This window comes from Haemaphysalis longicornis, unplaced genomic scaffold, assembly GCF_048455015.1.
Source record: "Haemaphysalis longicornis isolate Haplotype H1 unplaced genomic scaffold, Haemaphysalis longicornis Haplotype H1 scaffold_5, whole genome shotgun sequence".
NCBI lineage: Eukaryota > Metazoa > Arthropoda > Arachnida > Ixodida > Ixodidae > Haemaphysalis > Haemaphysalis longicornis.
In genome coordinates this window covers 150,348,315-150,371,762 of record NW_027526385.1, presented here as the reverse complement: position 1 = coordinate 150,371,762, position 23,448 = coordinate 150,348,315, and the positions used below count along the sequence as shown (strand labels likewise).

Here is a 23,448-nt window from a genome sequence, read left to right as displayed (position 1 = left end):
GGGAGGGAACAGTGCACTGTTTGCGAACAAGCACCATCCAAAAAAGTCGCCCACACCTCCGGTGCCCCCGCAGTACCAGTTTTGGGACCTCTGTTGTTCCTCAATTTCATCAATGACCTTACCTGTAAGGTAGCTCGTCACATGAAACTTGTTGGATACGACTACAACACATAAAGATATTCACGATCCGAAACACCTCGACATTCTGAACTGTTTACTAGAAAAAAATTCTGAATGGTGCAATACGTGGAAGATGCCCATTGCCCTAAACATAATGTACATGACATTAGAGAAAAAAAAATCCCTATAAGCTTTAACCAAACAGCGCGAAGCACGGGACAAAGGGAAGATGAAGACAAAACAAGCGCTGACTATCAACTGTTTATTTGAAAGCAAAGAACGAAATATATAGGCGAAATGTTATCAAAGAGTAGCCGCGCGCATGATCAGTGAATGAATTAGGCTATTTGCTAACAGAGGGAAAGTCACAATCAATGGTCACAAAGTCACAATTTTGTTAAAGTTATGTACCAACTTGCCCAACTACAAACCCTATAAGCTCTCCTACGCACTTGAAGGTAGTGTCGTAAGTAATGTCAACCGGCAGAAATATTTAGGTGTGACTCTAACATCAAGACTTCATTTGGATAAACACATCGCCATCTGCGCGCCAGTTATGTCTTAGACGACGCTTGCCACTCGCACCGTGGTATGCCAAGTTGCTAGCCTACATCACGTGCGTGCGCCCAATTTCGCAATATGCCAACGTTGAATGGTTTCCGCACACGATGGCTAAGAAATAACATAAAAAGGGTCAAACAAAAATGCATCAGGGTCATCTATGACAAATACACCCGTAACAACTCGGTAGCTTGCGTGGGTCTTCCCACACTATCTGCCAGAGCAAAGCTTAACGACGCATGGGTTCAAACAGTTGGTAATTCATAAGATTTTCAAGCGGGAAATATTTAAACTGGGGACGTAAAGATGACACACATACACTTTACGACTTTTACGTCCGTTGTCTAAATATTTGGCTCTTGAAACTCTTATCATCGAGAAAAACTGGCACGCTTGACATTTCCACAGCAGGTACATCACAATCGGCTGAAAGTCGATCCTTCTAAATATTTATCCTTTTCCAAATGTCGCATCTCACGCTACAAACACTCGTACACACTAGTAGAATACTCGTTTCATATTGATACATTTGAATACACTGTCTTTCCGTTTGCAGTAGATGAAAGGAACGAACTGGTCCCAACTACTTCTAACACAACTTGCCTAATTTTCTATATATATCTGGATAATGTCCCAACAAATCATATTCGCTAACCTTAAACACGTTTAGTGCATTTCATCCCGGTACTCAATAAACACAACAGAATATTTTAGGTACAAGGTGCCTTTGTTGTCATAGTTGCACCCCTGGCAATGCTATTCTTGCTTGTTTTCTTTATGTTGATCATGAATTTATGTGGTCAACCCAAAATGTATATTACGCGGGTTTCTGTATAGAATAATCCAATGGAACTCCATGCTATTCCAAACCAGTGGTACCTTTTATTGTATAGTTTTTCTTTTGTTTTCTTTTGTGGGCCAGTGTTAGGCCCATTGCTGTTCTTTCTGCTGGAACTGTATGAATGCCCACCTGCTAAGGTCTCGCTCGAGACTGGCAGTATTGAAAACAAATAAAGAAAATAAACTTTCAGGAGTTGTAAGAGAATACAGGCGTCTCATGGCTCAAGATGAAATACGCCCAGCACCTGTAATTAAGCACTGAAGTGGAAACGCTGGTTTTGGATATTTATATATTTTGTTTCTCAACGTCCGACTTCGCGCATTCTTCTTGATTCTGAAAATACATTTCAATTTCGCAAAGTCATAAAAAAATGCATCAAAACGCGAAATATTTCCAATTTGAGGGTAAGAAACGGCCATTACTTGTAGCTGCAGTCATTATATTGTCGCAACCAGACAATTGCCACTCAACCTTCCAACGACGCAGCTGCTATACTAATATAATTATAGTCACCACGTTCGAAAAGTTGCAAGGCACATTTTCTAACGACCAGGAAACAATACGTTGCCAGTCCGAACTCAGCGCAGCAACGATAGCTTTTAGTAACAAATATACTGCTCTTATTTGCAATTACCGTGACGCGGTGTTCTTGTGAGGTGCGAAAATAACGTACGAGCTTCTTTTTTCGGTGTAGAAAGCGTCGAGAGTGCTTCGATGTCTTTAAGGACACCGGAATACCTGGACCACCGATTCAAAGTCTCATCAGCGGAAATGCAGACTCCTTTTGGAAGCCGGTGCGTGAAACAAAACTTTTTTTTTAATCCCTAAGTGTTTGTATGCGTCACCTGGCTTTCTTATGGCAACCGTAACTCATACGCAATTCTGTTTTGGAAGCTCTCTCAAACAAAAATATTTTTTCTCCGCCGCCAGCTGTGAATGTCGCACAATGTTTTAATGGCACTACAAAGGGCGGGATATTTGCATAGACTCGTGTATGTCGTTATGAACTTGCTGTCATGATGAACCTTGAACACTATTCATCGTTCCAGACACAGATCGAAAGTTTACAGCAATGGCTGAAGAAATACGGGGACGTGTTCCGGTGAGTTAGCTAAGCTTTTTTGGTTAATAAGTAGTGAAAACATTGTTTGGGCAGTTATTACTGCTTACGCGGCTTCGATTCGAAAGACTTACAGCTTCGTTCAGCATACCTATGAAACAAATGTGTACTGCTACTCTTACAATCCACAGCGCAAACAAGAAACAAGGATAATACGGACAGCACAACGCACAAGCGCTGTGTCTCGTTCTCTCCCTATTGTCCTTGTTAGTTGTTGCGCTGTGGATTTTAAGACTATGGAACAACAACTCGCCGAAGCATCAACGTAAACCATTTCCTGCTACACCTAGTTAGAGCACCTGAGCCTGCATAAATATTATCTTTGGTGCAGCACCAAGTACCTAGCATTTGGCTCTCTACGCGAAATTTCACTCTCCATCCGCTTCGATTTTACTGGCGTACTTTCGGAATTGACCACACTTAGCCGACACAGCAGCATACGGAATCTCTTACGTAGAAGCACCCTCTCACAAATGTCCATAATTGTATTGTGATGCTTCTAAATCCTCCAATATGATGTCTTGTGGTTATCATGGTTCCAACTTTAATGCGTGGAGAACCATGAGCATACAAACCACTATTTTGTCAGCAGAAGCATACCGAATTCCGCTTATTGTACAACACATTCTTCAACATCAAATTCCCAAGTTAATCATTTGTACAGATTCTTTGAGCGCTGTTCGCTCGGTCTCCTCTAAGAAACCCCCCCAAAAAACACATAGTAAATCTAGTTTTTAACACCGTTATGTCCGCTTATGCTGAAAAATTCAACAGGTCGTTGTCTAGGTTTGAGGTAACGCTAGGATGGCTGGCAACAATTGGGCAGACGCAAGGGCCGTTGCCGCTGCTTTAGGATCCCTGTTAACATAACACTATAACACAGTGATCCGATTCCGCACATCAGACATCTCCGTAACAAGTGACAAGCACAGTGCAGCGAACAGACAACAGACCACGCGTATATAAAGCACACTTGATGCGATACACTAGCAATTCACACAACAGACGCACGGAAGTCGCCTTAGCAAGGATGCGGATAAGCCCCACACATTCAACCCACTCGCACATGGTCACTGGATCTCCAATACCCCTCTGTAGCAGATGTGGGAAGGTCCTATGCGTAGTTCGCGTCCTAATTACATGCAAAGCTCCCGAAACAACACTACGCAAGCACCTCCCAAGACTATACAGAAAACCCATTTCACTGCACCCATGATACTTTTCGGGCGACTACCCGTAATCTCTCATATGCGAAATTTCCAGTTTCCTGCGGGCATCATATTGTAACGTAGACAAGGACGACGCAATTGTTTTGAAGGAGAAACAAGTTTATTGGAGCGAACTTGTGCTCCCCTAACAACTGAAAAGAATACAGAGGCGGCGAAGCAGCGGTCAACAAAGTAACTTGCGTCGGCGAGCGTCGCAGATTCGAATACCCCGGCGTCTGCTCTGCCGTCTTTTTATCTTTCGGCGCGCGTGGTTCTCGAACCGTCGATTCGCATCGAGAACATTCCAGATCCAAGAAGATTATTCCGGGCTGTTCACGTTAGATCGGGATGCTCTCCCTATCAGAACAGATAACACATACGGCACAGAAAGAAAGAATGGAACACGCGCTTCCCTTGGCACAGAGATAACACAGACCGGCGCAGCGGGGCGGTAAAAGCAAAACACAAATAAACAAACCTAATGCATGGTTCGCGGCAATATTTTTTACACCTCATCTCTTATCATGCATGTCACAACCTGGCTCTTTACTCATATTCCCGGCTCGTATTCAGCGTTTCTCGTTTAATTTCACGTTTTTTACTGAAATGCTTTAGCAGTTACTATCACACCACTCTCACAATATAAGTTTCTTTTGGCGCTCTTTGCCAATACTCGGCCTTGCGCAATAAAAATCCAATCATCACCATGGCAGAAAACAGCCTCTGTCACGAGACAGAACGATGCACTCTACAGCTTCGACGAACTCTAGGCGTATGGACGGGTTCTTTTAATTGCGCGAAACAATGCGACTGGGGGATTTTAGTATTTTCTATATTATGTTTTTGGGTAAATGACAAATGTGGGCAATTAAAATATCTAACCAGAGAACGGCAGAAAACGCCGAATTGTTCACTTCATTAACGCACATAAGATAATCGTCTTACAAAATGTATGGTGACCTAACCTTGTATGCTAGCATTTTGTTTAGGTACGCTTCCTGAGTGTTCCGACTAAACTTGTCAAAATTGTCGAGGTATCGTTGACGTAGTGCTGATTCAAATGAAACAGTGCAATAACTTGGCTAAAGAGGAACATTACTGCCATTATACAACAGGTGGGATATCGATATCGTGGAGAGAACCAAACGCCGCTTTTCATTTATTCGAGTGCGGCAGAAATTTAGTAGTGCCTTTAGAAATTCCTTTTGCTTCATCGTAAGAAACTCCATGGCCAAAGATGTACAGCCAGCGAATGTTTTTTTCATATCGGGGGAACGTCGATTAGTGGGCAGGTCACCGTCTTATCAGTCAGGAAGCGGCGAAACGAGCTAGAGTGATCGGCATGCGCACAACGGTCCCGCTAGTGCCGCCATGGTCTGCTACAGGCTGTTCCCTCAAGCACCACACAACCCCTTCCCCCTGCAACGAGCCGGCTATCTTTATTGCCGGGCGGTGACATCGATTTCGCGTGCGCCTTGTTTGCTGCAAGGCGGCTGGCTAATACCCAGCAGAAAGGGTTTGTGTCGCCCTTGTAGGAACTGCCCATAGCAGGTCACGGCTGCACTGGCAGCATTGTTATACGCATGCGAAATCACTCTCCCTCGTTTCGCCGCTTTCTACCGTGGTAAGGCAGTGACCCACGCGCCGTTCGATGTTCCTGCGAAATTATTTTTAAAATACGCTAGTTTCATCTGCAAACATTAGATGCATGACGTTATCAATGAGGGTGATTGAGAGCCTAACGCGATACTCACAGCTCCCTGTACGATACTAAATAACTTGTATCAGAACGCTGTCAATACACTTTAAGGCAGCTCTTGGTGGGTCGTCCGGAGTTGTAGTGCCCTAAACTGAAAATATTTTTTCCTGCGTATGTACCGCTCACTGTGGGTGGCGCAAAGCCCTGCCTCTTATCCGGCAATTACTATTGGCATAGCCTTTCCGCGAGCTAAAGGAGTAAAATAGCATATACTGAGCAAAATTGGCGTGTGATATTTTCTTCACCTTCTACAATCACCCCATTTATACAAAGCTGTTTCTGTACATTAGTTGTGTTTTTCTTTTCTGTATATAAAAATAACTCGTTTTGGCAGTGCTGCTACTGCACGCAGAAGGCAGGGGTGGTGCAAGTTGCAATAAAACAGTTTTATTAGGGTAGGAACAGTTATATTATTGAAGCATTTCGGGCAACTAAGCAGAATGAAGAACAAAACGGCAAACACTCTTGTCCATTCACGGTGATATAATCGCTATACCTCCACATTTCCTTTATATTTAGCTTATATGTGTGTGTTTCGGTGTTACAACGTGCCCCTCCCAATGATAGGAATGCATTCGGATATATTTACAGATTCTTTCTGGGCGCCGTTCCCATCGTTGTCGTGAAAGACCTGGATATGGTAAAGGAAATTTCTGTGAAGGACTTCAGCAACTTTGATGCTCGGGGGGTGAGTAAAACTTCTAATCATTCAATTACTTACAAACCTGGGCTGCCTTGTCGCCAGATAGAAGTGGCGGACAGGGGTCGGCGGATAGAAGTGAATAGAGTCTGTCCTTGGCTTACGTCACGTGCCTCGCTTCTTCTCCGTCAGTTACACTTAACGTCCTCATCGACAAAGCAACCAGCATCCCAACAGTTGCGTCTAACTTTGCAAAACTACGCACGATTCCAAACTTTCGGTACTTCCTCGAACCAAACGGCCACGGATGCAGTCGCCGCTGATGGCTGCGAGTGCCAGTGTACCGAATATCCCTGTACAACCTAGAAGCGCCAGCAGAGCAACGATTAGGCCTTTCGGGTAGGGCGGCAGGGGCAGTGTGCAGACATCACAGCAACGCCACCTATTTGTTTCCGTCGGCCCACCTACGTGGCACCGCAACACATATCGGCAATTGCGTTCTTACTCCAATTACTACTGCTTGCCGCTATACATTGAACGACGTTTGTGGGGCAAGTTTTGGGTGCATCATAAGAGTAGTGAGATTGCTGATGACGCTGTGTGATATCGTCTATCTGTTAAACAGCCCTTTTCTGGTAAAGTCGTTTATAGGGAGCAAAAAAAAGCAGGCTGTGCTTGCGGCAGAGCTCATCCTAAACTATCGCGTGATTAGATTTACACATACTTAAGCCCATTGCCATACGTAGCAAAAAAACTTCTTGTTGTTAAAAGACTCAAAAGAGCACTGACTGAACTGTCTGCTATCTCTCTCCAAGCACATGATGCGGATGTACGAGCTGCAGTCTGTCTTTTCTGGAAATGTGCTGTTCAGCAAGGGGCGTGTCTGGAGGGAGATGAGGAACTGCATGGCGCAGTTCTTCACGCCGGCGAAACTGAAAATGGTACGGCTGTTCAAAGTGTTCAAAGCTCTAGCGTATTCCAGAGCGCGTTGCCCAATGGCCGCTTGTTTTATTATACTTCTGCAGGAAATATAAGGTAATGAACGGTAGTGCTTCGACACTGCTGCGGGAAGTGTAAGCCCAGGCACAATTGTGTGTAATATTGAAAGACTCTTGGAAACTGCAAGTGATGTGCAAAGAAGGTTAATTCTGACTTGTTTGCCCACTGGATCATGGTAAAACATTTCTGCATGTTCATGGTGAGGTCCTTGCGCTCAGCTTTTAAAATCACTCAGAACGATTAAATTACCATTAGAGTGTGCGGTTTAGTTTGCAATCTAGCATATACCCAATGTTACATAAAGTCAATTCTACTTGCCCGCAGGTGGTGCCATCTTTATTGGATGCCCAGAGCCAGTTCATAGATGAGCTAAGTGTCAACGCTGAAAACGGGGCCGAACTGGAAATTGGAAGCTACTGCGAGCAATTCACGTTCGACGTCATTTCAAAAGCAGCCTTCGGCATTGACACGGGAGTGCAGCGTAACCCGCAGAACACTCTATTCCAAACGGCCGTTGCTACTTCTCAAGATAACCTGGATGGGTTTCTGTACCACACGTGCTTGTTTCTGTACCAGACGTGCTAGTGGCTTGTTTAACACTGGTAAAGTACACCCACTGCCTGGTTAATTAGCCATGCACCATTATTAACGAATCAAAGAATATTTATTCGACATGGAATATCCAAGGGCCCACTGATACAAAAAATTGGTGCCCTTCCACTCTGTGAAGAAGGATGACCTGCAAAGCTGGGCGCAGTCCACGGAGTGCACGAAAGAAAGCACGTTTGTTGTAATTTGCGTTGGAGCACACCTCCCATTAGCTGAATGAACCTCTGAAGGATCCAAGCTTTGTTCTTGCAGACAAACATGGAGCTGCCTGTGCTACCCTCTCCCCTCCTCCTCCCCCTCCCCCCCTCCCCTCTTCCCGTGTCGTAAGCATCTTACTCTTTGTGTAACACATGAACCCAATACTCTCTACCACTAAGGACTCCGGACAGCTTCCATTTGGCCGTTTAATTTCCGTGTTTAAACCTCGCACCAGCACAACGAACATGCCATCCATCAGTAGGACATGAAACCTATAGCTGCGCGTGCACTCCCAGCCGCCCTCCTCCCACTGTTTTTCACTACAAACCGGCGCCCGCATAACCTGCAACCGTTCATGTGCGCGCGCTTAGAAGTGACAGACGTGGTCGAAAATATCTCTTAAAAGCCCTCTGAAGAAGTTATATAGGCTCACGCTGGCGTTGCGAGCGGGCAAGATGCTTTTCATTCAAAATTTATTCGTAGCAGGCTATTCGACGAGCTGAACTTAAGGCAGTAACGGCGGCGCCAGCAGCTTGCCTTTGTTTTTGCCCCCGTTCGCGCTTTGTTCGGGCCAGCACTTCAATTCTTGCTCTCCTTGCTCCAAACGAAGGGCATGCATCCGTGCCATAACGACTTTAAACCTGGAAGCCCTTGAGCTCCATTCTCGTGTACAAACATGTGGCGGTCCGATTCCCTTCCACCTCGTAGGCATCTTACTGCCTGTGTAACATGTCTATGTAACACATCAATCCACATTCGAACCACTCGATTAAGGAGGACAGCCGACTAAGCACACTGAGCAATGTAATTTCGACATTTAAATCTCCAACCAGCACAACCGGAATTCCATCGGTAGTGGCATGAAGACTAGCTGTGTTTGCACGCACCCCTTTTTCTACCGGCAAACCGCGCATGCATTAACAGTCAACCGCTGATGGCGCATAGTTAGGCGTGAAAGACATCGGTGAGAATATCACTGGGAAGGCCTTCAAACCTGAAAAAGAAAATATGGGCTCACGCCACTGTTCAAACTGAGCAAGTTTCTGCTAAACCGGGAGAAATTCAGAGCTCCGTGACGAAGTCTTATTTGAGCGGGAACGGATACAGCGGGTTTTGGTCGTTTTCAGGGGCAGCCCTTTTAGCAGCCGTTACTTGGGCTTCGCGGGAGCGGCGTCTGTTTATTTCCGCGTAACTGAGTGAACTAGCGCCGCAGCGAAGAAAGAAAGAAAACGTAGAGGAGCGTCTAGCGAAGCGTGAGGTGGAGTACGACACGTGCGGCTACAGCGTCATCTCTCTCACTGCCAGTAAAGATGGTTGTGGTTCATTTCCCCCAAGTCCGGTGTCGATCAGGAAACCAATCGCCCGGGCTCCGGTTGATTTGGCAGGAGGCTGGCAGGGCGATGGTGTTGAAGTTCTTGGAGACGGCGGTCGAATCGACGAACTCGAGGCATTGGGGTTGATTAAGTGAAACGAAGAGTTTATATACAGCTATTTACAGTAGGAAAACTGGGTACATGAGTAATGAAAAGAAAAACTTCAAACTTCAGCTAGGCGCTAGCTCCAAGTGCGCACAAATCACTTGAGCTTCTCAATTTCGTCTAACTCTCCTACCCTCGGAGCGTACACAAACCGCTCGAGAAACGACGGCCGAGACTCTGTCTCGCTGCAAGATCCGTCTAGTTGCCCGGTACGGCGCTGTACCCTAAACTTCCGACGGGATCTTAACCTCTAGCCTAGGGGGCTCACAAATCCCGACCTAGCGTTAACGGTCGAAACTCCTTGTCCCGCCGGAAACTGTCCAGCTCAGCGCTCAGACAAGAACGATTTCTAACGGCCAAGTTTGGCCTTATAACACCTCGAGATCACCCTCTCTCGGGAACGCCCCTGTAGCGTTCGTACACGCGTAAGGGAGTGCCCAAATTCACGTAGACAGCTGTAACTCAGCGCGCTACGGAATATTCAATGAGGCGCCGCCATGTTTGGGTCAACGGCACGCTCGCGGACGAGCAAGTGCGCGCGACGCCGCGGGGTGAGAGCGAAAGAAAGCGACAGTGCACTGTGCCGACCGGGGCGCGTTACAATGGTGTCTCGCGCGGCGCCCGCTTCGACGCCAATAATTCTACCTCCTCCGCGCGTCACGTCGACGATTCTCGGAACCCGGCGGCGCCGTCTGCGTTCTCAATGGGGGATTATCCCCGTGGTATTCGGTGGGCCAGACAATCCATCTCCCGTGCGCGCCGAGACGAATTGGCGACGGCTGCGGCGTAGAGTCCACAGAGTTGAGTTGCCAGACAGAGTGGCGGATTCTCACGCGCAGCCCGGGCGCCTGGGCGCTGATCTCACAAGTGGACCTTACAGTGCCTTTCCCCCACACATTTCGCATCCGTCCCAACAAGAAGTGCCCTCCCTCTGGCGCCTGGGCGCTGATCTCACAAGTGGACCTTACAGTGCCTTTCCCCCACACATTTCGCATCCGTCCCAACAAGAAGTGCCCTCCCTCTGACACTTTCCCCAGATGCTGTTCCATTTTCTGCTAATCCAAACCACTGGCATTTGCGCGGGAGGTTCAAACACGATTTGCAACAACATGCTCGCTGCTCCCTTGGGCGGGACCAATCCGAACCACGTCATATTTCCGCGTGAGGTTCAAACACGATTGCAACATGGTGGCCGGCGGCGGCGGCGCGCTGCGTGGTAGCAGCAGAGTAGCGTACATCGCCGCGCGTTCGGTGATCACACGAACACTTCCTGAGACGCACCAGAAATGCGCCGTTACCGAGAAGACTACAGCTCGCACTGCGCAAAAATCGTCAGCGCATTTTAAAGACGATAGTCTTTCTTGGGCTACTTAAACCCAGAAATTTTGGTCTGTCTGTCTGTATGTCTGTCTGCTGTCTGTCTGTCTGTCTGTGACTCGATTCAGCCACCCGGCCACAGTAAAATTGAAATTCCGCAATAGTCTTATATACTCACAGCTACATGTAAACGTCTAAGCCCGGTTTATATGTTCATACTTGTCAACTTTGCTGAACAAGGACAGGACATTACGCAAATATAAGACAGGAAATTAGTACACAAGGGATATTTACAGTGTTCCTTTATTAAAAAATACATGGATGCTTGGATTTTCGACACAAAATTATATTCAACATCTACTGCAGAAAACCTCCGCCTCCTGGCGGCAAATGAAAAATTCCCCGCATTTCCCCGAGGGGAAGAATGTGAAAGTGCGAATGCACGAGTTGAATTTGCGCGGTTCGGTAATGTTCGCGAAAGAGAGATCACACACACACACACAACTACAAAGAAAGAAAGATGCATTTATTCACGGACACCTATTTGTGTTGTCGTTGTACTTGATTGCTAGAGCGGATCTCAGCTTTGAAATTTCGTGACAGTACTCCTTTAAGCAGGTGCATTAGCCCTTCTCACGCCCGATTCTTGGCCAATCACCCACGTGGGTATGTGCCATGTCAGCGGCCAGGCTGCGCGCGCCCATCTCCACGTGCGCGGACTTCGCCGGTGGACGCAGGTTCAGTGTCGCTTAATAAGTGCATTCGCACTTAAAATCACGCGGCAACAGCAACGAAAGGTTCCACTAGGTAGGTTCGACGTTCTGCTTGGAACGCACGTGGACCATGGCCACGCGGCTCTATAAACATTCTAGTCGGCCGCCTCCATTCACGCGCGTCTGCGCAGTACCGCAGCGCTGGCGTCGAGGAACCTGGCCTGGAGCAGTGTAACGCGGTAAATTCAAATCGCCTTGCGCAAACCTTTAGTGTGTTTACCTTAGAATGAGCGCGACGGTACAGGAACAGCATGAGAGGTGAGCGGAAAGCTAAGGGGGGAATTTCCTCCGCAAATGTCTACAAAGACTATCGTCTTTCGACGACATTTGCAACGAAAGGAGCAGATACGCGGCCAATTTTTTTAAATGCGGAGCATTTCTTAGGCTCGCCTTGTCCTGCGTCGTTGATGTCGGCGCCGTCCACACGCTCACTGCGCATGCGCAACTCTCCTCCTTACACCCACAGCTCCGCGATACTACACTATAAAGAAAGAAATAGTTAGCGGTACCCGGTTTATGATCCCACGACTCTCTGGCCGCAACGGGAGGTACGCGGTGCTCTTCGCACTACGCTACAAATCCGGGACAGGAGCAAGTGCAACGAACGCGCCTTATGTCCTTGACTCATTCAAACTACATCAAGAAGCTACTAATACAACGAAGGCACGCGAAGCTGAACGTCAACGGAAACGACGAACTGAAAACTTTAGAGGGGGATGCTGAATTTCCCGTGGGAAAGCTGTGGCGGGAAGCGCCACGCGCCTTGCAGCTCAACCAGCCCCGTCCGCAGCGCCTCTGATGCTGATTGTGGCACGATGCCCCTAGGGATTGGCCAACCAAAGAATCCATCACGAGATAGGTTCGCGTTCAACCACCGTCGTAATCTTCCCGTAGGGGAACCGCGGAAGAAGAAGAAGAAGAAGGAGAAGACAAAGCTGCGAAGAGGAGGGCGTGTACATTGCTCTCAACCGGTGCACCAATGTCAACAACCTTTACCTCACCAAAGCTGACGGAGACTACCGATTCTACCACAGAGACAACATCGACAAGAACATGATGGACTAGTTTCGGCGCCTCGAGAACCACCGCCTACTCACCGTAACACAACAGCTCTTGCGTGCCTTTGCCACCGGCGTGGACCCGGACGCGGAATTGCCTCTGGCGCTAGTAAAAACCAGATCACTCAAAATAACGGCAACACAATGGAACCACACGGAACCGCCATGATGCTTCGCATCCTCATCAGGGTTCCCCACGTGAATATGGTGTACTTTTTTACTCCAATCCGTGCTTCTGTTTATTTTTCGCGATCATCTGATAACCGCACTACCGCCGTAAGCTGCCGACTGCGCAACTTACCAAAGGGGCATCGGAGGAGGCGAGGGGGATAATAGTGAAAGACGTGTCAGAGGTGGTGAGGAGGAGCGCCGAGTAAATGGATTGCACCGGTATGAAAACTGGGGGGGGGGGGGGGTAGGATAGGGGAGGGGGGGTTAGACATATGCTGCTATGCAGTAAAAGTTAGGATTGGAGTGTTTTGGCGCTATCTTTGTTCCTATGCAGGTCTATATGAATTCGTGTTATAAACTGGGACAGGAAAGGGACGAAAGAATCAGTAACGGACGAGTATGGGTGATATTAAGTGCTTGTCGTTACTGGTTCATTCCCCTTACTTTCGTTACGATTCAGCGCTGTTTTACACATTAATGATACCGTGTTGAAAGTAGAGTGACAAGATCCAATCAGGCTGTAACTTGTCTACGGGGACCCAGAATAGCACAAGCAGCTATAGAGTCACCGGGTGGTATGGTAACGACGCAGACATATCTGTCCTTGTAAAGAATAATACAAAAAGGTAATTTCGGGAAGTGACTTTTGCAGTGGCGTTGGCGCTGTGAAGGTCAACACAAAAACTACAGGCTAGTCGAAATCAAATATATTCCGTGGAGAGAGATGACTAAAACCATCGGATAAACCACAAGAAGGCGCGCAGTTTGCTCTGGTTGAATACAGAGCTCGCATTGGCAGTCATGTTGGCGTCACGTGACTCAGAGGGGACAAATGCGGCTCCAGGGTCGCTCCAGTAATGCTGCGTTGTCTGCTACAGTCTCCGCGCGGTGAAAAACCTGTTACAACAACTTTTAAAAATGGCGCATCTTGTACTAGTGTTGCGAGGCTGGAGAAACAGCATATCTGGAGGCCCCTAGCTCCATACCTTCGTCGGAGACCCCCTGTTGCACCTTACTTGGATGCCCGAACTTGCCGCTGAAAGCTCTCCGTGACTCGCAGACCCGGAATGTTTCGTCCGCAAGCTTTCACGTCTGTCCCAAAGTGGACCGCGGTAGCACGCACTAGAACCCGCAGCCAAGACTAAAGCCAACGCCTGCACTACGAATGCAAAGATAATTGCGATAATAGCTCAATAGGATAGACACAGGTTTCATAACGCGAGTGACAAGGTTCAATTCTGTGCACAGAAAGCGTTTTTTTTTTCAATTTTCTGCGAACCCCGTACCCCTCAAGACTTTAGGGTGACCCAGTGCTTAGGGTGCCGGATTTACGGCGTAAACGTCCCAGGTTCAATGCGCGGGACCTCCCTAACCAATTTTGTTCTTGAGTCTTTCAGGTGTTTTGCTGCGACGGACGGAAAGGCTCGGCCCAAACAGCTCTGCTGTTAAAAGCTTGATCACACGATTTGGCTCAGGTGGCTCGCAGCAGTAGTTCTCACTTGATATCTTCTCTCCGTGTGCGCGCGTGAAAAAAGGCCGTGGCCATCGCTAAATGGGCGCTAAATGGGCGCTGAAGGTATTTGTAAACATGCGGGATTACTAGGGAAAATTGTAGTCTGGAGTCTCTATAGCATGTTTCGTCCAGTCTCGCTGCGTTTACGTGACTTTATTAAGTATCAAAATGTATTTGAAACTACTGTCCTCCTCTCTGCATCCTCCTTGGCGATTTCCTAGGACGTTTCGTATGACATCAACACAAGCTGGCTAAACTTGCGGGGTGCTGATTTATTAAGAAAGCAGAGAAGAGAAAAGAACTAGGGATATAGTTGAACTGAGTCGGGGAGTTCAACCTCATACAACCCAGTCCAGTGAAAGGAAGTGGGGGTTTCAAAGCATAGGAAGAGAGAAAGAGGGAAGAAGGAAGTGAGTGGAGGGCAGTACATGTCGCGTTCGTCTCATCCGAGGCTCCACGGCTACAAATGCTGCACTAGCCCGGTCACAACCATGAAGTTAAGGAGGGACTGGAAGACGTTCCGTCGTAAGGCGACCGATCCCGTGGGGAACAGGAAGTCTTCCAACTTGTGGCTAGGTGCACCGAGTCACTGGAGTGCGGCCCGGAGTTCCTCCCTTGCGGTGTCGTGCTGGCAGCAAGAGAATAGTAAGTGCTCGAGCGTCTCCGGCTCTGGGCAGTCGTCACAGGTGGGGGACACCCGGCGGCCTTGGTGGTGCAGGCGGGTTCCCACATTGCAGCAATTAAGACGCAGGTGAAGCAGGAGTGACCGGGCGTCTCTGCTGATGCGTCCGGGCAGGACCCGTGGGGCCTCTCCACTGGGTCTGACTGAGCTACTACACGACTCGCCCACCAACCTCCACAATCAGTCGGCCAGGCATTTAGTCGGCTGGCCCAGGCGGATCGTCACAATTCGTTCGCTCACTTGAAACTACGCCCCAACACGTTCGGGCCTGGCAGAATGTGCCTTTAGTTTGTCGGTTTGTAGACTTTATCAAGCTCTTAGTCAAAGTCGCTCCACACAAGCACACATGCGATGCTTTGCTGACTGATACGTTACTAGAAATATCTAAGGCCAATTGAAGGCGAGAGAATAGTCTGGGAAGGTTATATATGTACCAAGGAATTGAAATCTACCACAAGGCTTACCGCACGCCGTAAAACGACGCTGCGGGAAGCACGTTTTGCGCTGGGTGAACGAGCACAGCGGGCGGCAGCACGACCGCACCTTTTAAAATTCCTTCTGCCTAAGAAATGCAGTCGCTAGGCTTGAGATATTTGTGGACGTTTGGGGGACTGTAATGCTTGATAGGTATTCAAAAAATAGTCATCTAAGATGCTTGGAAAGCTCTAAATAAAATCGTAAACGCGCTATAGATTATCTACTGCATTTTTTTCCGCTCCTGGCACGCTGGCTTATGGCCTACTTGACTGCAGCAGTAGGTCCGCTGTTTTCCGTTTCTCAAGTTGGAATCCCCGATAGTGCACGTTGTTTTAATTTGGTTTATTTGTGTTTGAGTAATGTTTTCTATACTGAATTCAACATTTTTGCACAGTAATGTTCATTGCTCCACAAGCGAGTTCGCAGAACGCATGCAGGCTGGCACTGGCGCGGTGAGTTCGCGTTAGCTTGGTGTTGCCAAAAGCACCGACAGCCTGCGGGCACAGTCCCGCATCAGACGACCGTTGGCCTGATGCGAGCGCGCGTCTTACGATACAGGCACATGATAGGCAATCCCAAAAAGGAGGTAGAGTGCATCGCATTTGAGCGTCTCCGGTGACGCTCATGGCGTTTATCGACTGCATACGTCTCGGCTAGTGATCGTTAAGATTCCAAAGCGTGCTGATAGGCTTATCCAACGCATTTGACAGCCGACAACATTGGAGAAGCGCGGTATGCCGATTACTGTGATATCGAGAATGCCCAGCCAACAAAAACGCTGTACACCAAGCATGTTTTTTCGCACAACCGAACGACAAACTGGTTTGAATTGTATCTTGGACATCGTCCAATGACGTAGCACCTTGTTAGGACTTGACTGCTTTATTTGGTGCGGCCGTCACAGGCCGCGCATGGTAGTGTTTTTACTTCCGGCCTTTATAAAACAAATACCGCCTCATAAACCGGACAAATGATGAAAAATGTGCTTAAGTGCAAGCCAAAATAGGAGCTTGACAAATACACTTCAGTGTGCCTTTAGGAGTTCTGAGTTCACTCTGCAGCACAGAAGGCGAGCACAAACGTACAGCTTCTAGTTGTAATCGATTTCTTGCTACCGTAAATGCTAGATGTTTAGCGCGGTAGCATGACCACGACATTTTTCCTGGACACTAGGCACCCGCAGGTGCCATGCTTCTCCGACAAGAGTATCCGTGGTTATCAGCTATGCTAAGCAATAGTACGCAGAAAACCTTCATCAGCGCCAACCGCCAATGCCAACAACAGTAGCCAGAAGAGCATGTTCTGGGCTGTATTGCGCATGCGCAGTTTCATCTTCCGGTCGACTGCGCCAATTGTACAGCCGCTAGCACAGCCCAATGATAAAATGGAAGCTCACAGGACGAAGGAATTAAAAAGATCTGTAGCGGGTCGTATGCTGGCACGTAACGTATATCTGCACAGCCTATTTTTCTCGTCATGGTATGACATGTGTGCTGCGTTCCACCACCTACTTGCGGCGCTTTAAAGCCTGCGCCTGAAAACAGACAATCAGGCCAACTTCCAGGTGATAAAGTTTGACATCGTAGTTTGCGCTTCTGCATTGTCAACCCATGCTAGATAAACTGACATCGCACATCTCGCGCTGTGCGGCATCCTCTGCAAAAACCACGCCATGAATTGCGGTGTATAAAGTGCGCCCAGAAAAGTATGAATGCATTTTGTGTGTGGCCGTTTATAAACTGATTTTTATGTGCCGGGCTCCCACGATACTCAAGAAAATAAACTTGAATAGAGAATGACTGATTGTTAATAAAAAAGCTGGTAGGGTGACAAGCTCCATTCAAGCTGTAACTGTCTACGGGGCCCCAGAATAGCACAAGCAGGTATAGAGTCACCGGGATGGGTGGCAACGACGCAGACATATCTCTCTTCGGAAAGAATATTCCAAGAAGGTAATTTCGGAGTGTGACGTTTGCAGTGGCGTTGGCGCAGCAGAGGTCAACACAAAAAATACAGGCTAGTCGAAACCAAATAAATTCTGTGGTGAGGGGTGACTAAAACCATCGAATAAACCCAAAGAAGGCGCGCAGTTCACTCTGGTTGGTTGCAGAGCTCGCATTGGCAGTCGTGTTGGCGTCACGTCACTCAGAGGGGACAAATGCGGCGCCAGGGTCGCTCCAGTAGTGCTGTTTTGCCTGCTACAGTTTTCGCGGCATACAATGAGTGTAATTACGTTACTTTTTCAGAGAACCTGCAGAACTGGTCGTGGTTACTAAAGGCAGCGCTGAAGCTAATGAGTCTGTTCATCAAAAACTCGTTCGCGGAAATGACCGACAAAGCAACAGCCGTCATCGAATTTCGGCGCCAGAATCCCGAGGTACTCTTTAGTATGCTTAATAACCAGCGAGTTTCCTGTTGAATACCTAGAATAAATCACATTGAGTTTAAAGTTGCATACCTTTTATATCAGAAAAGATGAATATTTTCGACTGGGTTAAACTGAAATTGCATCGTGGGTTTCAATTGAGGCGATTTTACAAAAAATCGGTGAAGTATAATCTCTCAAACATTTATTTTCAAACCGATGTGCTTTCGCGCCTATTTTTCCAGTTTGGAATAAGGTGGAAGAAAATGTACCGGATTTGATGAAAACCACAGACAATTCATTTCCTCGTACATTATAATTTTTCTCAAACTTTTTAAAACTGTGTTTCAGGGCAGTAACATTCAGTGGGATGTCCCAGTCAATTGAGTGCCGTGTGAGAGCGAAAACATTCGGCCTGGATTTGAAAAAACGTGATTCTTGACTAGTGCATTGCCAATGCTAGTGAATACCTTGCGCGGCTAGCGTAATAAACGGACCTGTTGGAACCGGAAGGCTGAGGCACATCTGTAAAATGGCAGTCAACCGCACGGTGGCTGGTTTTTTTGTGATAAATGATAAGACAAAGCCCCTTTATACGCACGTAGTGGGCAAATTCTTGCAATTCTCTCTGAGTCGACTTCCACGTCAAAGGAGTGCTCCTGACGGGGTGGGTGCTTGAAAAGGTTTACTGGTAAGCATAAAATATTTCGGATAACCGATCAGTGGTGTTGGTGTTAATATCTAGTACAGTGGAACCCCGTGTTACATTTTGTTCATCGGATGAACGCTCAGAAGACCTGGGAGTCATGGTTTTTAGGGGAGATTTGCTAATTTTATTTTTTGTGTGGGGTGGGAGGATGTTATATTTTTGCGGTAGACGTAGGTCAATTACCCCAATGAAGAAGAGGACGTCTGATCGTGCAGCGTTTGTGTGAAAAGAAGTAAGAAGAAGTAAGAACGGTGTACGTGCCCATTTGAATTTCTACCTTCACCGTGCACGCATAGCGCCTTCGGCCCAATGCGAGTTTTGTCAAGAGGAGGAGACAATCAAATATTTCCTGCTGTCTTGCCGGTGATTCTCCTTTATCCGAAATCGATTCCTGGAGGTTCCCCTCCGGCGCCTGGGTCTTTCCTTGTCTGTATCGAATTTACTGTCATTTGGGGCATCGGGTTTAGGTTTCTGCCACGGGAATGTTTGTCGCGCCCTTCACGCTTTTATTTCACAATCCGGTCGCCTACCCTGTTAAAAGACACTTCGTACATTCTTTCTCTGGTACGTGTAGTATCTGTTTTACTTCAGTATGTTATAGTTTTTTTTTCCTAAAAATTGTCAACATCACTTCCCTCACACTCCACAGCTCTATTTTACCCTTAGTTTAAATTCTTGACCAGTTTCCCCAATCTGACTTTGCCAATCCCCCAGAGTGGGTACGCGCCACTGATTTTTGGTTCCAACCAACCAACCAACGTTCATAGCGGTCTCATGTAAATAGAGTTATTCTTTCCTTTTACGGCGGCTTCGCACTCCTTTCTTCCACATCTTATGGTGCCTGGAAACCCGGGAAGGAAGAAGTCGGGGCCACCAATCTGGCGGAACGGGTACCAATCCAAGTGAAAGCGGCGGAGTCGGTGTCCGTAAGGTGGATGAGATATCGGCAAAGATTCCAAGTGTTCGGACCATCGGTCTCTTACAAGAACGACAGCAACGATGCGGATGGTGGATGGATGCACTCGGCAGAGCTACGGTGGTGCAGCCCAAAGGCGACAGACGGGATGGACAAACGAGAGCGCGAGTATTCATTCTCACTTCTCACGGTTGCCCTCGGTGGGTCCGGACAGTGATTTGGCGAATGGTGAGGTGAGTGTCGCTGCTTGCCGCACAACGAAAAAGAGGCTACTTCAGCAGAAGCACGCAGTTGCACTCAGTCTAGAATGCTGCTTCAAGATCTAAAGGTAAAAAGGGATAGAGAAAGGACAATCGCTCGGAAACTATGCAGCGACGCAAGGGCAGCATTAAGTTTGAAGGTATGGACCACTGGTGTACATGGTATGTTGAAGAATTTTTTGCGCGACATATGAAGAGCTGAAGTTGTGCTAAGGCATTTAAATGATGCGATTGAACAGGTTATCGACAACGACTGCCTGAATGAGGAATTCACATCCAACATTGAGTATGAAGACAAGATGATTGACATATTGAGCCGATTGTACCACCGGTTAAAAGAGAACGCGGACACCAGAGAACATTGCAAAGTCATAAAGACATTGAATGCATTGGCAAACTTCAAAGAGTTTTTTACACTGACTAAGATGTGCTACGAGCCACCCGATGTTGAATACGCTGCTGAAGAAATACGCTCGCCCGCAACTTTGCTCCCATCACATTTTCTATCACAAGCTAACGGAGCGACTATGTCACGTTCCCTTGCTACACTGGACATCCAAAGTGAAGATGGTTTGCTCTAGCGTTCACCTGAAGAGTCCCCGGAAATGACCCCAAGTAACATAGTCTGCTCATCAAGGGCGGAAGCATTTCCACAAGCTCCATATAGCAAAAGTCCCGAACATGTAAATACAACTGATGGTCCTGCGGAAGTAGAACGTAGAGATGGGACACTTATAGTGGACGACAACAGATTTTTCAAAGGTCCACAGACTGCTAGTACCCATAATGGACGCCGCAAGGTTATTAAAACAGGTCACAACGGTTGTTGTCGGAAGGGTGGCAAGAATGAATCCCACATGTACACACCAATTACCAAAACCCCAAGAAAGACGCGAAAGGTGCTAAACAACTCGTCTGAGGCCCCTGGGAATATATCTGAAAAATTCGCATCAGAGTACAAGACCGTAGAAGACGGGATGCGAGTTGCAAACTGGATACGGCGTCTGCACCGAAACTCCCGTCGTGTGCGCAAAAGACGGGCTCTTGCAGCACTCTATCTATCTGACTGTTTCAGCGGATTTGACAGGAATGGCTTTAATGTATGCCGTGCTCGGAGCCTCTGTGGTCAATTACCTGACAGACACTCGTAGGACCTTGGGGTTCGGATATTCAAGGGTAACTGGTAAATTTCATTTATCTGTGGGCCGGGGAGGATGTTACATTTTGTTCATCGGATGAACGCTCAGAAGACCTGGGAGTCATGGTTAATTTTCAGGGGAGATTTGCTAATTCAATTTTTTGTGCCGGGGTGGGAGGATGTTATATTTTTGCGGTGGACGTAGGGCAATTACCCCACTGAAGAAGAGGACGTCTGATCGTGCAGCGTTCGTGTGAAAAGAAGGAAGAAGAAGATTATCGGAAACGGTGTACGTTCATAGCGGTCTCATGTAAATAGAGTTATTCTTTCCTTTTACGGCGGCTCGGACTCCTTTCTTCCACACCCCGTGTATATGTTCCCGGGTTTTCCGGGGAACTAGTCGGGCCTCGACAAAATCCCCGTAGAAACAATGCATTAAACACCTTATTGAAAAATGTATCCGGCTTAGCTCCGTTAACCTTGGATATGCAAAGCAAAAGCTTGGATTAGTCTCGTTGAGTGTTGGTTTACCTTGTTTAACCTTTGATTTAGCTGTATTGCCGACCACGTCTGAAAGCCGTTGGGTTCCATGCAATGGTCACAGAAGGATGCCGGGCGAACGCGGTGAACGCACCGTTCTTCTTCGGCGCGCGCCAGACGAGTCATGTTGCCCGTGGCAACCCTTCGGCGCACGCATAGGAGGCTGCAAGGGTGGTCGGCCGCAAGGGGGTAAAGCGAGCTCCAAGACAATACGAATTGTGGGCGCTGACATGATACAATTCGCATGGTTGCCAGAGCAACTGCATTGTTCCCGCTAAAAAGTTGTTCAGTCATTATTTAACTAAAACAAAGAAGGCAAGCAAAATAATTGCACATGATTTCCTCAGTAATTAATACTAGCTCTCTAAAACTTTCAGTGTAATTAAGCTGTTTTCAGTGAACAAAGACTAAGTGTGTAGTTCAGTTTTGGTTTCGATTTTCTTTAAGTGCGCTAACAAGTGGCGAGGGCATTGCGCCTGACTTGCGTAGTGCGTGTGTGCAGTCTCCAGCTCATATGTGCGGGGTGCAAAACGTGGGCACCTCGGCTGCACGCGCTGACCAACTGCCTCCCCGGGCACTTTCGAGGCCATCATTTGTTGCTTGAAGCACCTTATCTATTTCCCCTGAACTGACCCCGGAAACGCGATTCCAATCTGTGGGGATCCTGCTGCCCGAGCCATTGCGCGATCACTGGGTTTGCGGCGTTGCGCGGCGCTTTTCCCCTCTCTCCCCGAAATGCCGGCTCGTCTCGGCGCCACTGCGTAGAGCCGAGCGGTCTTCTCAAACTCCTGCCTGAGGTGAAGGCTGCAGCGACCGTTGCGGCTATAAAACACTGTCACGCAGCAGGTGCTCCGCCCTGGTAGCGGAGCAAACCTCACCTTATTTGGTTCGTTTGAACGATGCCCGAACCCCACTCTCGCCGGGACGTGAACGCGCGCCCTGCGAGGGGTCCGTTCGGAGAGACGCTTTCAGGATGCCGAAGGCGTTGGCCGAAGCTATGTGACGCTTTCTTTACCATCCGGCTGCAACTCTGTTGCACCGGCGAAAGCCCACCAGCCCTTCCGGCTGCGGCCCGTGCGTAAGGCTGCTCCTGTTGCCCCTACACTTGCATATAGTAAGACCGTACTTACCACTCGACGATCACGGCGTGCGGTACGCGCCTGTGAGCGAATGGGCCCCGTCTCCCTCGCTGCTGCGAGCCGATCTGGCCAGCACGGCGATGCGCGCGCGCACCCCGGAATTTGCCCAGACCGAAGAGCCCACTGGCTTTGCGCCGACGTCGCGCACACTTGCGGGTGGCGCCCCATCACCTCTTTCACCTCAAGGGAAGTGCGTACTTGTACTTGAAATTGTGTAACTGGGACGTTAATGTAAAATAAACGTCTTCCCTCCGTACCCTGGGCATATTCCTTTGTCGCCCTCTTCTCCACCTGCCCAACAGAGGCGGTGTTAAGTTGGCGCGACAGCGTTTCAGTATCGCGAGCGTGCTCAACTAGCTCGAACCCAGGGCAGTTCCTCGCAGTGTGCATGAATGCCTGCCTTGTGCAATGCTACGGTTATGCATATTGTGAGGTAGAAAGACCACAAATCTGAACTTGACTACCGGAAGTTCACTACAGTCTGTGGAGCGGCAGACAGCGAGCGTTCCGGTTGGAAAATAAATAAAATCAGCTTTTATAATTGTTCCATTTAAGCTGTTTTATTCGTGAAACTTCCTACAGCTCTGGGAACGTTTGCGCAAATGTTCGCGAAGGTACAACAAAAAAGTTAGACAGAGAAAATCGATTTTGTAGAATTCAAATTTGGCGCCATTCGAAGACCGCCTCATAGTCTCTACAATGGCAGAAAGAGGGCGCCAGGAGTCCGCTAGAAGTAGGAGTTCCTGTATAAACATCCCCCTCGCGAGGGGCACGATCAAATGCAGAGCATTTCCGGGGGCGCACGACATTAAGTAGTTTGCGTTATGTTAATGTTGTTGCACTTGTGGCAACTGCTG

At 48.0% G+C, this 23,448-nt stretch overlaps 1 protein-coding gene across 1 annotated transcript in view; it reads left to right on the top strand.

The window, feature by feature from the left end:
• LOC144139933 (putative cytochrome P450 6a13) overlaps positions 1-23,448 on the top strand; it is a 47,470-nt gene that overhangs the window by 4,575 nt on the left and 19,447 nt on the right. The window contains exons 2-8 of the mRNA XM_077672157.1: positions 2,217-2,316; positions 2,572-2,624; positions 6,201-6,297; positions 7,065-7,190; positions 7,573-7,832; positions 15,001-15,051; positions 17,604-17,901. Coding sequence (XP_077528283.1) covers positions 2,217-2,316; positions 2,572-2,624; positions 6,201-6,297; positions 7,065-7,190; positions 7,573-7,832; positions 15,001-15,051; positions 17,604-17,901 — 985 coding nt within the window. The remainder of the gene's footprint in view (positions 1-2,216; positions 2,317-2,571; positions 2,625-6,200; positions 6,298-7,064; positions 7,191-7,572; positions 7,833-15,000; positions 15,052-17,603; positions 17,902-23,448) is intronic.